Below are 14018 nucleotides of genomic sequence, written 5' to 3'. Positions count from 1 at the left end.
CCACGCACCTATGTCGTAGAGGCTGTAGCAGGTCCGGTGCAGCGCCCCCGAGTAGAACTCCAGGCCGATGATCGCGAAGATGACGATGGCGAAGAGCACCAGCAGCCCGATCTGGAGCAGCGGCGCCATGGCCTTGATGATCGACTTGAGCACGACCTGCAGGCCTGCCACACACACAAGCATCAGTACCCGGCTCGACTCGACTCGGCTGCGTGTGTTGGAAGTGTCGTTTGTCGCCAAATCAAACGTATAGAGAAGGAATAGACAGAAGAAGCGCCAGATCTTAAGCACTAAGTTCGACTACGCTGCATCACCTATGCGACAGTCTACAGGGCTCAGGAGCGGCGGGAGCGGAGGGGGGCGGGGCGCGGCCGCGCCCCGCCTCCCTCCGCCCCCTCCCGAAGAGTCTGCGGAAGACGTCTACGTTTCATCTACTTACTAGGGATGCCAGAGACTAGCTTGAGAGGTCTTAGCACTCGAATAGCCCGCAACGTGCGCAGATCCACTGTTACGAAATCTTGAAGGAACAACGTCAGACACCTGCAAAACACTAGCCTCTAGCCATTCATCTACTTCAAAATACGACTATGCTATGTACTATGTGTTAAATACGAGTACACTAAATGTAAACGTACTAAAACTGATGCGACCTGAAAACAAAACAACACCACACAGCAAAATCAGGAAAAAATCGACTGACCAGCGATCGGTTTGCTCTGGCCGGTTACTGTTTTTGCGGGACGTCGGCGGAATGTACTGATGTGTGTAATCAAAATCCAGTCCGCTACAGACACGATAAACAATGCTCGAAACTAACACATTCAAGGTCAGGTAGTATAACAGACATTTACATTCATTAGTAGAAATTTCGAGGTCGCTGGACTTCATCTGCAAGAATTACGGAGCGAGGGGCGTTTTCGGGCGCGACGGACCGCTGGAGGGGCGGGGTCGGGAAGAGCAGGCTTGGTACGGGGGGCGGGGCGCGCACGAGCGGAGACCAATGGGGCGGGGCAAGAGGCGGCTGCTTAAAACTGGCGAATGGGAATGCCGTTGCTTTGGTGGCGCCGATTTTTGAATTTTTAAGGGCTAGAAAGTTTTACACTTTGGCGTTTCTAGATTTTTTGATCTTTATTTTTCGTATCATCAGTCCTTTCCATTTGCAACTTTTCTAATTTTCAAATGAAAATTTTTATGTTTCTCGACGTTTTAATTTCAAAATTTTTTCTTCTTTTTACTTCTAAAATTTTACGTGACATTTTTTTGATGTTTCTATTTTAGGATTTCCTACATTTTTCATTTTTCGGTTTTTCAGTTTCGAATTTGTTTTTCAATTATTTTATTTGTCGATTTTTCAGTTTTTCAACATTTTTTTTTGCGATTTTTCATTTCAATTTTCCAATTTTCAATTTTTTGATTTCACGATAATCACATTTTTTAATTTTCAACTTCTCAAATTCTGGATGTTTGTTTTTCAGTTTTTCAATTTTCGATTTTTCAATATCAAGATTTTCAGTTTGAACTTTTTTTCGTTTCATCACTCAATTCAATTTTCCATTTGCAACTTTTGTTCATTTTCAAACCAATTTTTTTTAATTTTCCGATTTCCCAATTTTCAACTTTTCGATTTTTCAAATTTTTCAATTATTCCATTTTTCAATTTTAAATTTCTCGATTTTGCGATGTTTTAATTTTTTTAATTTTTCGATGTTTTAAATTTTCGTTTCACGATTTAGCAGTTTTTCGAATTGTTAATTAATAGTTGCTTAATTTTTCAATTTTTCGACTTATGAATGTCTCGATTAATTTCTCAGTTTCTCAATGTTTTAATTTCAAAAAGTGTATTTTTTTTACTTCTAAAATTTCACGTGTTTCTTTTAATTTTCGAATCTTAGTTTTTGAATTTTTCGTTGTTTCAACGTTACATTTCATCGATTTTTCAATTTTCAAATTTATCAATTTTAAATTTTTTGACTTTCCAGTTTTTGATTTTTGAATTTCTTGATTTTTCAGTTTTTCGATTTTTAATTTCCCGTTTCTGAATGTTACAATTTTGCAATTTTTTTATTTTTCAATTATTACTAGATTTTTAATTTTCCAATTTTTCAATTTTGCAATGTTTGAACGTTTTTTTTTATGATTTTCTAATTTCCAAAATTTTCAATTTTTCAATTTTCCAGTTTTTGATTTTTCAAACTGTAGATTTCTCAATTTTTAGATTTTTCTATTTTTCTTATCAATTTGACTTTTTATTTTTCCATATTTCAGCTTTTGCATTTTATTTTAGCGAATTTTCATTTCTCCATTATCCAAATTTCTTCCTTTTTGAATTTTTCCATTATTTTTTGGTTTCCAATTTAAAATTTTTCAGTTTTCCAATTTTTACTTATTAATTTTTCCATTTCGGATTTTTTTATTTTTCGTTTCTTCAATTTTACGATTTCGTTAGATTTTGATTTTTCAATTAGGTTTTTGTGTTTTCGGTTTTCAAAATTTTTCAATTCCGAGATTTTTCAATTTTTTAAGTTCCCAGTTTTTGATTTTTCAATTTCTTAATTTCTCATTTTTCTTATCGATTCGAATTTTAATTTTTCCATATTTCAATTTTTGGATTTTATTTTATCGAATTTTCAATTCTACATTATACAATTTTCTTGCTTCTTGAATTTTTTCATTTGCAGGTTTTCTAGTTTTCCAATTCAAAATTTTTCAATTTTTTAATTTCTCGTTTTTTCAGTATTATAATTTTACCACATCTTGATTTTTCAATTATGTATTCGATTTTTGATTTTCAATTTCCAAAATTTTTGAATTCTAATATTTTTCAATTTTTAAGTTCCCAATTGTTGATTTAGCAATTTTTTAATTTCTGATTTCTTCAATATTATAATTTTGCAAAATTTTTAATTTTCTAATTTTTCCATTTTCTATTTTGCGATGGTTTAACGTTGATTTTTTAATTTCCGAAAGTTTCGATTTCTCAATTTTTCAGTTTTTGGTTTTTCAATTTTTCCTCTCAATTTTTCAATATTTCAGTTTTTGGATTTTATTTCAATTCTCTATTATTCAATTTTTTTGCTTCTTTAGTTTTTCCATTTTTAATTTTCTTTTTAATTCTTCTATTTCCGATTTTTAATTTTTAGTTTCTTCAGTTTTAGGATTTAGCTATATTTTGATTTTTTAAATATTAAATTTGTGGTTTTTCTTGATTTTTCGGTTCCTCTAGGTTTCAAGTTAAAATTTTTGGGTTTTCAGACTTTTCAACTTTTGAATTTTTCACTTATCTATTTTTTTTTCATTTCTTCAAATGTACCATTCTGCATTTTTTTTTATTTATTGTGAGATTTTTTCTAGATTTTTCAAATTTTGTCTGTTTTTCGTTATTTCAGTTTTTTATTTTCTAATTTTTTATTTTTTTGATTAATGAATTTTTCCTTTCTTTAATTTTTTTTGGAATTTTTCTAGTTTTCAATGTTGAATTTTTCGTTTTTTTTAAACTTCCATTTTTGGAATTTTTGGATTTTTAAAATAATCTTTCCTTCAGTTTTATGATTTTGCAATTTTTAGTTTCTCGTTTCTTCAATGCTATAATTTGCTACTTTTTAATTTTTAATTTATGTATTAGATTTTTTCATTTTCCAATTTTTTCATTTTTTTATTTTGAGTTTTAAATTTTTCAGTTTTTGATTTTTCAATCCCTGGATTTTTCAATAATTTTTTTAGTTTTCAATCTAAAATTTTAAAACTTTTGGATTTTTGATTTTTCAACTTCTCGATTTTTAATTTTTCGATTCTTCCGATTTTCGAAATATTTCATTTTTCGATTTTTTAGTTTTCGGAATTTTATTTTGCGATTTTTCAATCCCAAATTCTTCAATTCTCTTGATTCTTCGGGTTCTCTCGGTTTCAATTAAATTTTTTCGGTTTTCAGATTTTTCAACTTTTGAAATTTTCACTTTCGATGTTTTTTCATTTTTTCAATTGTACGGTTCTGCATTTTTATTTATTGTGAGATTTTTCAGTTCTTGATTTCACAAGTTCTAGATTTTTCAAATTTTGTATGTTTGAATTTTTCCGATTTTTCAATTATTCCATTTTTCAAGTTTTGAGATTTCTTCCGTCTCAATTATTCAATTTTCTTTTGGCAATTTTTCTAGTTTTCAATGTTAAATTTTTCGTTTTTTTCAACCTTTGAACTTTGATATTTTTGGATTTTTAAAATTGTCTTAATTAATTTTTCAATTTTTCGACTTATGAATGTCTCAGTTTCTCAATGTTTTAATTTCAAAAATTTTCTTTTTTTTACTTCTAAAATTTTACGTGAATTTATCAATCAATTTTCGATTTTTTGACTTTCCAGTTTTTGATTTTTGAATTTCTAGATTTTTCAATTTTTCGATTTTTAATTTCTCGTTTCTGAATTTTACAATTTTGCAATTTTTTTATTTTTCAATTATTACTAGATTTTTAATTTTCCAATTTTTCAATTTTGCAATGTTTGAACGTTGCACTTTTTTGATTTTTTAATTTCCAAAATTTTCTGTTTTTGATTTTTCAATTTATAGATTTCTCAGTTTTTAGATTTTTCAATTTTTCTTATCAATTTGATTTTCAATTTTTCAACATTTCAGTGTTTGGATTTTATTTTAGCGAACTTTCATTTCTTCATTATTCAGTTTTCTTGCTTTTTGAATTTTTCCATTATTTTTTGCATTTTTTTAATTTTTCAATTATGTATTAGATTTTTAATTTTCCAATTTTTTAATTTTTTGATTTTGAGTTTTAAATTTTTCAATCTTTGACTTTTTAATTATTAGATTTTTTTATAATTTTTTTAGTTTTGAATATAAAATTTTAGAATTTTCCGATTTTCGATTTTTTAGTTTTCGGAATTTTATTTTGCGATTTTTCAATTCTACATTTTTCAATTTTTCTTGATTTTTCGGTTTCTCTAGGTTTCAAGTTAAAATGTTTCGGTTTTCAGATTTTTCAACTTTTGAAGTTTTCACTTTTCTATTTTTTTTTCATTTTTTCAAATGTACGATTTTGCAATTTTTTTATTTATTGTGAGATTATTTTCTAGATTTTTCAAATTTTGTCTGTTTCAATTTTTTTCTTATTATCAGTTCTTCCTTTTTCATTTCTCGATTTTTAATTTTTCATTTTTTTGAATTTTCATTTGTGAGATTTTTTTCAACATTTCTATTTTACAATTTTTCGTTATTTCAGCTTTTTATTTTCCAATTTTTTATTTTTTAGGTTATTGAATTTTTCTTTTTGGAATTTTTCTAGTTTTCAATGTTGAATTTTTCGTTTTTTTCAACCTTTGAATTTTGAAATTTTTGGATTGTGAAAATAATCTTTCCTTCAGTTTTACGATTTTGCAATTTTTTTGTTCCTCGTTTCTTCGATGACATAATTTGCTACTTTTTAATTTTTAATTTATGTATTAGATTTTTTTATTTTCCAATTTTTTCATTTTTTTATTTTGAGTTTTAAATGTTTCAGTTTTTGAATTTTCAATCCTTAGATTTTTCAATAATTTTTTTAGTTCTCAATTTAAAATTTTAGAACTTCTGGATTTTTGATTTTTCAACTTCTCGATTTTTAATTTTTTGATTTTTCCGATTTTCGAAATATTCCATTTTTCGATTTTTTAGTTTTCGGAATTTTATTTTGCGATTTTTCAATTCCAAATTCTTGATTCTTCGATTTCTTTAGGTTTGAATTAAAATTTTTCGGTTTTCAGATTTTTCAACTTTTGAAATTTCCACTTTGGACTTTTTTTTTAACTTTTTCAGTTGTACGGTTCTGCATTTTTTTATTTATTGTGAAATTTTTCAGTATTTGATTTCTCAAGTTCTAGATTTTTCAAATTTTGTATGTTTGAATTTTTCCGATTTTTCAATAATTCCATTTTTCAAGTTTTGAGATTTTTTGCTCCTCGATTATTCAATTTTTCGTTTCTCCAATTTTTCTAGTTTTCAATGTTAAATTTTTCGCTCTTCTTAACCTTTGAATTTTGGAATTTTTGGGTTTTTAAAATTTTCTTTTATTCAATCATGATTTTGCAATTTTTCCATTTTCTAATTTTTCGATTTTTGAATTCTGCGACTTTTCAATCTTTCGATTTTTAATTTGTCAATTATTCCATTTTTCGATTTTTGAGATTTTTTGCTTCTGAATTATTCAATTTTCTTTTGGCAATTTTTCTAGTTTTCAATGTTAAATTTTTCGTTTTTTTCAACCTTTGAATTTTGAGATTTTTGGATTTTTAAAATTGTCTTTCCTTCAGTTTTATGGTTTTAGCAATTTTTCGATTTTTGAATTCTGCGACTTTTCAATTTCTCGATTTTTAATTTTTCAATTGCAAGATTTTTCTATTTTACAATTTTTCGTTATTTCAATTTTTCGGTTTTCCATTTTATTTTATTTTTTTTAGATTACTGAATTTTTCCTTTCCTCAATTTTTCTTTTTGGAATTTTTCGTTTTTTAAACTTCGAATTTTGGAATTTTTGGATTTTTAAAATAATCTTTCCTTCAGTTTTATGATTTTGCAATTTTTTTGTTCCTCGTTTCTTCGATGACATAATTTGCTACTTTTTAATTTTTAATTTATGTATTAGATTTTTTTATTTTCCAATTTTTTCATTTTTTTATTTTGAGTTTTAAATGTTTCAGTTTTTGAATTTTCAATCCTTAGATTTTTCAATAATTTTTTTAGTTCTCAATTTAAAATTTTAGAACTTCTGGATTTTTTATTTTTCAACTTCTCGATTTTTAATTTTTTGATTTTTCCGATTTTCGAAATATTCCATTTTTCGATTTTTTAGTTTTCGGAATTTTATTTTGCGATTTTTCAATTCCAAATTCTTGATTCTTCGATTTCTTTAGGTTTGAATTAAAATTTTTCGGTTTTCAGATTTTTCAACTTTTGAAATTTCCACTTTGGATTTTTTTTTAACTTTTTCAGTTGTACGGTTCTGCATTTTTTTATTTATTGTGAAATTTTTCAGTATTTGATTTCTCAAGTTCTAGATTTTTCAAATTTTGTATGTTTGAATTTTTCCGATTTTTCAATAATTCCATTTTTCAAGTTTTGAGATTTTTTGCTCCTCGATTATTCAATTTTTCGTTTCTCCAATTTTTCTAGTTTTCAATGTTAAATTTTTCGCTCTTCTTAACCTTTGAATTTTGGAATTTTTGGGTTTTTAAAATTTTCTTTTATTCAATCATGATTTTGCAATATTTTCATTTTCTAATTTTTCGATTTTTGAATTCTGCGACTTTTCAATCTTTCGATTTTTAATTTGTCAATTATTCCATTTTTCGATTTTTGAGATTTTTTGCTTCTGAATTATTCAATTTTCTTTTGGCAATTTTTCTAGTTTTCAATGTTAAATTTTTCGTTTTTTTCAACCTTTGAATTTTGAGATATTTGGATTTTTAAAATTGTCTTTCCTTCAGTTTTATGGTTTTAGCAATTTTTCGATTTTTGAATTCTGCGACTTTTCAATTTCTCGATTTTTAATTTTTCTATTGTAAGATTTTTCTATTTTAAAATTTTTCGTTATTTCAATTTTTCGATTTTCCATTTTATTTTATTTTTTTTTAGATTACTGAATTTTTCCTTTCCTCAATTTTTCTTTTTGGAATTTTTCGTTTTTTAAACTTCGAATTTTGGAATTTTTGGATTTTTAAAATAATCTTTCCTTCAGTTTTATGATTTTGCAATTTTTTTGTTCCTCGTTTCTTCGATGACATAATTTGCTACTTTTTAATTTTTAATTTATGTATTAGATTTTTTTATTTTCCAATTTTTTCATTTTTTTATTTTGAGTTTTAAATGTTTCAGTTTTTGAAATTTCAATCCTTAGATTTTTCAATAATTTTTTTTAGTTTTCAATTTAAAATTTTAGAACTTCTGGATTTTTGATTTTTCAACTTCTCGATTTTTAATTTTTCCATTTTTCCGATTTTCGAAATATTTCATTTTTCGATTTTTTAGTTTTCGGAATTTTATTTTCCAATTTTTCGATTCCAAATTCTTCAATTTTCGGTTTTCAGATTTTTCAACTTTTGAAATTTTCACTTTAGATTTTTTTTTCATTTTTTCAATTGTACGGTTCTGAATTTTAATTATTGTGAGATTTTTCAGTTTTTGATTTCTCAAGTTCTAGATTTTTCAAATTTTGTATGTTTGAATTTTTCCGATTTTTCAATTATTTCATTTTTCAAGTTTTGAGATTTTTTGCTCCTCGATTATTCAATTTTTCGTTTCTGCAATTTTTCTATTTTTCAGTGTAAAATTTTTCGCTCTTCTTAACATTTGAATTTTGGAATTTTTGGATTTTTAAAATTTTCTTTTATTCAATCATGATTTTGCAATTTTTTCATTTTCTAATTTTTCGATTTTTGAATTCTGCGACTTTTCAATTTCCCGATCTTTAATTTTTCAATTATTCCATTTTTCGATTTTTGAGGTTTTTTGCTTCTCAATTATTCAATTTTCTTTTGGCAATTTTTCTAGTTTTCAATGTTAAATTTTTCGTTTTTTTCAACCTTTGAATTTTGAGATTTTTGGATTTTTAAAATTGTCTTTCCTTGAGTTTTATGGTTTTAGCAATTTTTTGATTTTTGAATTGTGCGACTTTTCAATTTCTCGATTTTTAATTTTCAATTGTAAGATTTTTCTATTTTACAATTTTTCGTTATTTCAATTTTTTTGGAATTTTTCTAGTTTTCAATGTTGAATTTTTCGTTTTTTTAAACTTCGAATTTTGGAATTTTTGGATTTTTAAAATAAACTTTCCTTCAGTTTTATGATTTTGCAATTTCTTTGTTCCTCATTTCTTCGATGACATAATTTCCTACTTTTTAATTTTTAATTTATGTATTCAAATTTTTCATTTTCCAATTTTTTCATTTTTTTATTTTGAGTTTTAAATTTTTCAGTTTTTGATTTTCCAATCCTTGGATCTTTCAATAATTTTTTTAGTTTTCTATTTAAAATTTTACAACTTCTGTATTTTTGATTTTTCAACTTCTCGATTTTTAATTTTTACATTTTTCCGATTTTCGAAATATTTCATTTTTCGATTTTTTAGTTTTCGAAATTTTATTTTGCGATTTTTCAATCCCAAATTCTTGAATTTTCTTGATTCTTAGGTTTCAAGTTAAAATTTTTCGGTTTTCAGATTTTTCAAATTTTGAATTTTTCACTTTTCAATTTTTTTTCATTTCTTCAAATGTACGATTCTGCATTTTTTTTTATTTATTGTGAGATTTTTTCTAGATTTTTCAAATTTTGTCTGTTTTTAATTTTTCAATTTTTTGACTTTTCAATTGTGAGATTTTTTTCAACATTTCTATTTTACAATTTTTCGTTATTTCAGCTTTTTATTTTCCAATTTTTTATTTTTTAGACTATTGAATTTTTCATTTCTTCAATTTTTCCTTTTGAAATTTTTCCTTTTTTTTAAACTTCAAATTTTGAAATTTTTAGATTTTTAAAATAATCTTTCCCTCAGTTTTATGATTTTGCAATTTTTTAGTTTCTCGTTTCTTCAATGCTATAATTTGCTACTTTTTAATTTTTAATTTATGTATTAGATTTTTTCATTTTCCAAATTTTTAATTTTTTTATTTTGAGTTTTAAATTTTTCAGTTTTTGATTTTCCAATCCTTAGATCTTTCAATAATTTTTTGAGTTTTCTATTTAAAATTTTAGAACTTCTGGATTTTTGATTTTTCAACTTCTCGATTTTTAATTTTTCCATTTTTCCGATTTTCGAAATATTCCATTTTTCGATTTTTTAGTTTTCGGAATTTTATTTTGAGATTTTTCAATTCCAAATTCTTCAATTTTTTTTATTCTTCGATTTCTTTAGGTTTGAATTAAAATTTTTCGGTTTTCAGATTTTTCAACTTTTGAAATTTCCACTTTAGATTTTTTTTTTCATTTTTTCAATTGTACGGTTTTGCATTTTCTTATTTATTGTAAGATTTTTCAGTTTTTGATTTCTCAAGTTCTAGATTTTTCAAATTTTTCCAATTTTTCAATTATTCCATTTTTCAAGTTTTGAGATTTTTTTGCTTCTCAATTATTCAATTTTCTTTTTGCAATTTTTCTAGTTTTCAATGTTAAATTTTTCGCCTTTTTCAACCTTTGAATTTTGAGATTTTTGGATTTTGTCTTTCCTTCAGTTTTTTGATTTTTAAATTCTGTGACTTTTCAATTTCTCGATTTTTAATTTTTCAATTGTAAGATTTTTCTATTTTACAATTTTTCGTTATTTCAATTTTTCGATTTTCCATTTATTTTGTTTTTTAGATTGTTGAATTTTTTCTTTCTTCAGGTTTTGACTTGAAATTTGTTTAATTTTCATTTCAAATTTTCCATTTTCTAGATTTTTAGTTTTTACAACTTTGCAATTTTTATTTTGTAATTTTTCGCTTTAACAAATTTAAGACAAGTTCGATTTTGAGCTTCTCGATTTTTAAATCAAAATAGAAGAAAATTGAAAAATCGAAAAGTGCAAAAAAATCAAAATTTATTATATATATATATATATATAACTCAACACTAAAGGCGATAAGTTTGAATTTGCCGCCGCCCACGTGCCTCGCCGTGATTGGTCGCCACAACTGCGGAAATACACGCATGCTCACTTCGAGTTTTTTTAAACAAAAAATTCTAGTTCTTCGTGTAGATTAAGAGGTGGGCGTGGCCCATGCGAGCGCGCAGGGTACACTCCACAGCCAAAGATAAGTTACACAGTTAGGTTTCTGGTGAGAAATAATCGGTTTGATCATTTTCAAGGTAAATGGGGTGCTTGGGCGTACACCTGTCCGTGCTCTTATGCACCTCGTCTCTCGATAAATCAATACGCAATAAATATAACTCGGAGACAGCCGACAGGTGAATAGTGAATGAGCAAGGTCTGTCCGTTTTAACGATCGCGTCAACCGAAAACGTGGACGTATTCTTCCAAATGAAGCATTCAGTGATACCACTAGCTATAAATCTACAAATAAAACTGAAATAGGTATAGGGGAAGGGGGCCTAAAGCGGGCATAGAGCCTAAAGCGGGCACTCTCTTTAGTTTTGGCGTTTCAAAAGATGGTGCGCCCTAACCGCGCGGACATAGTGCATCCCCCCCCGCATACTTCACATCAGTCGTCCGGGTCTCCTGCGAGTACCCAATTATGTGCTGTAATAAATAAATAATTTTCACATGGTTTTGAAAAATATTGCAAAGTGTGTCACATCTGTTTTTTCTATGTTTGTGATTTTTAAGCTAAAAATGAAATTCGTTAGTCAATTTGTGTTTATTCGGCTACCATAAGGTAGCAGTTAACTGCCACTTGTCGCATCATTTTGAGTTTAGATGTTGTTTGCAATTTTAATTGTCGAAATGGGCAAAGCGGGCAGGGCAAAGCGGGCACTTGTCCGGTTTGTCCTTCTAGTGTATTTACTAAATATCTATAGTTGTTTCGAAAAGAAAAACAAAGGCAATGTGGAGTCTGTGAAACAAATTATAAAAGAAGAACTTGCTGAAGATAAAACGAAGTCTAAGAAGTGAAAAAACCAAAAAGAAAAATACGAGATATATCGCTTTAAAAAAATTATATTTCGAATTACCAAACTTCAGTCCAGGGGACCTTCATATTTATATTCATATCTAGTCTACAGTTTTTACAAAAAAAAATATATAAAGTTGAGCAACTTTTACATCACACTTTAATTGGCACATTGATGCATTTTTTGACGAAGTGCTGAAGAGGTTTGCATTTTGAGATAGAAGGTCCTCTGGGGAAATGTGTCAGCTTTCTTTTGATACCATTTATAATCCTAAAAAAATCCATGACTGAGGTAAATAACTCTCGAAAAGTCAAAATCTATTAAAATGAGCTTACTTAACTTCTGGTTTGGTTGCAGACTTCAGTATTTCTAAAATGCAATTCCGGAAACCCCGACAATGTTTTCAATGTATTTAGTATAGAGCGAAACCGAACCAGACGCCAACCTTAACCATTGCCTGGTTTGCCCTAGCTGAATGCCCGCTTTAGGCCTCCCCGTAGGGCAAAGCGGGCAGTTGTAAAGATTTAGTTATCTGCTTCTAACTTTTTTTTTGATAAACTTTCTTCAATTTTAATTATGCATCATTGAAAAGGGTTAAATCAAGCATTATAATATAAAAATTTAAAGGATCTAGATTATCCATAAACTACTTTTTTTAATATTTTTCCTTATGGTGCCCGCTTTGGGCCCTCTTCCCCTAATATATGCATCGAGCACTGTCTACCTACGTTATACAGACATGCACACCGCGCGCAATCATGAGAGTAATGGCTGAGAAACGAAGACATCGACAGTACCCAAAAAACTCCTATCCTACCGTAATACTCAATAATAATTGTAATAACAGTATATAAGGTGGTGTAGTGGTCTAAATCTATAACTGCTATGGTCTAAAACCGTCTAAATAGTCTAGTCTGGTCTACAGCCCGAACTAGACAGTTAGAGTGGTGGTCTGAATTCTTTTTCGGCCCTTACTTGGGATCCTGGACACCAACTTGAGCGGTCGCAACACGCGGAAAGACCGTAACATCCGCAGATCAACGTCAACGTTCGCTTCGGCAAAAACTGTCATAGACCTGACAAGATTACACATACAGTACATAAACAAAACATCGAATGCAATCGTTGCCTGAAATCATCTCATTCTCCACGTCCAGGATGACGCAAACCCACCGACTGCGCCACTTACGCGACACCGACTCTTCCGTCATCCTGGACAAGAAATGGCAAACGGGTACGAGAACACCACTTACCCCGTAAGCACCACAAAAAAATCCATTATGTTCCAAATGTTACGGAGGTAAGAGCCTCGGTGTAGAACGAAACCTAACGCTAAAATCTTTAACGAAGCCTCAACACAAAATATTCCTAGAAAGTAAACTTCGGTTGCTTCCTGAAAAATACAAACAAACAACGTTACAAATTACTAATAAATCACACTACGACTCGTTACTTACTAGTTTTTGTGCTAATAAAGTCTTGTCGTGATTGGGCAGGTGCTCCTCCAGTGCCAGCACCACACAGTTGGCTATGATTGTCAAAAGCACGGCATACTCAAACGGAGTAAGTCGGAATTAAGGAAAACAACTATAACCCACCTGTGAAAAGAAAAAATTTCGCGTGCAACGAGTGCGTAAAAGGATATGGCCACTCGATGATGAAGCGCGTATGTCTACGAATTATGTTCTCTTCAGAGAACAGGAACAAAGAGCTGGGCCCCTGCCCCCCTGCCGCGCTGGCGCCCCCCATTGTATCAGCTGCGCCCGCCCCCGTCTGCTGCTGCACCGCCTGTGCCGCCGCCTCCTGCGCTGCAGCCAACCTGGAACAACGTCACAAATTGTACACTTTCGAAAACTAGCCGAAATTTCTACCTAAATGATTCCGCCAACATTTCCGATCCGTCACGAGCATTTATTTATCCGCAAATCTCGGAAACATCAACGTTCTGGAAACTAATACAAGTTTTCGAATTTGTCACGACCCATGTGAAAATCTGTGTTAGACTGTCGTCGAGCTTGGCAAGTCTGTAAAACTGGCATCATCAGCCAGCATCCAGACGGCGCCCGGCGTTTATTTAAAAGTCGCCGCCGCCAACGCGGAGCCGCCGACTGGATATGGGTTACCAAACCGGCCGCCGTACATCAATAATTACAACATCTGGACGATTGGGGGATGGACGATTAGCCGGTAATAACCAGAAGTTGTTGGTGGTGGTAGAAAAAAAAATCGATGCAGCGCGGCTGATAAACGGATTAGTTTTGTCGTGTCAACGTGAATGCAATTGTTCGGTTTTTCTTCCAAGAATTATGGATTTTTGGTTCTGGAAAAGCGGTCCGGCGCCTAATCGAGCGCTTTGTGTATGGCTTGGCACAGGTCCGGTTTTCTGGACGGGAAATCGTTGGCTTTTTTCTACGATTGTTACGTGTTTTATGGACG

At 29.2% G+C, this 14018-nt stretch overlaps 1 protein-coding gene across 25 annotated transcripts in view; it reads right to left on the bottom strand.

The window, feature by feature from the left end:
* Nucleotides 1–13346, bottom strand: part of Cac (cacophony) — a 109352-nt gene extending 96006 nt beyond the window's left edge. For 21 of the 25 annotated variants that reach the window (XM_064050933.1, XM_064050942.1, XM_064050952.1 and 18 more), the window contains exons 1-5: nucleotides 13229–13331; nucleotides 13040–13146; nucleotides 12836–12975; nucleotides 440–540; nucleotides 9–164 (exon numbers count right to left, since the gene is read on the bottom strand). In XM_064050933.1, the coding sequence (XP_063907003.1) occupies nucleotides 9–164; nucleotides 440–540; nucleotides 12836–12975; nucleotides 13040–13146; nucleotides 13229–13331 (607 nt within the window). Of the gene's footprint in view, nucleotides 1–8; nucleotides 165–439; nucleotides 541–12557; nucleotides 12691–12835; nucleotides 12976–13039; nucleotides 13147–13228 lie in introns of those variants that run through there. The other 4 variants (XM_064050956.1, XM_064050958.1, XM_064050955.1 and 1 more) reach the window with 3 other exon arrangements.
* Between the last annotated feature and the right edge of the window lie 672 nt (nucleotides 13347–14018).

This window comes from Zophobas morio, unplaced genomic scaffold (assembly GCF_036711695.1).
Source record: "Zophobas morio isolate AGI-343-1 ecotype UQ-CSIRO unplaced genomic scaffold, CSIRO_AGI_Zmor_V1 ptg000008l, whole genome shotgun sequence".
Taxonomy (NCBI): Eukaryota; Metazoa; Arthropoda; class Insecta; order Coleoptera; family Tenebrionidae; genus Zophobas; species Zophobas morio.
This window is presented reverse-complemented; position numbering and strand designations above follow the sequence as displayed.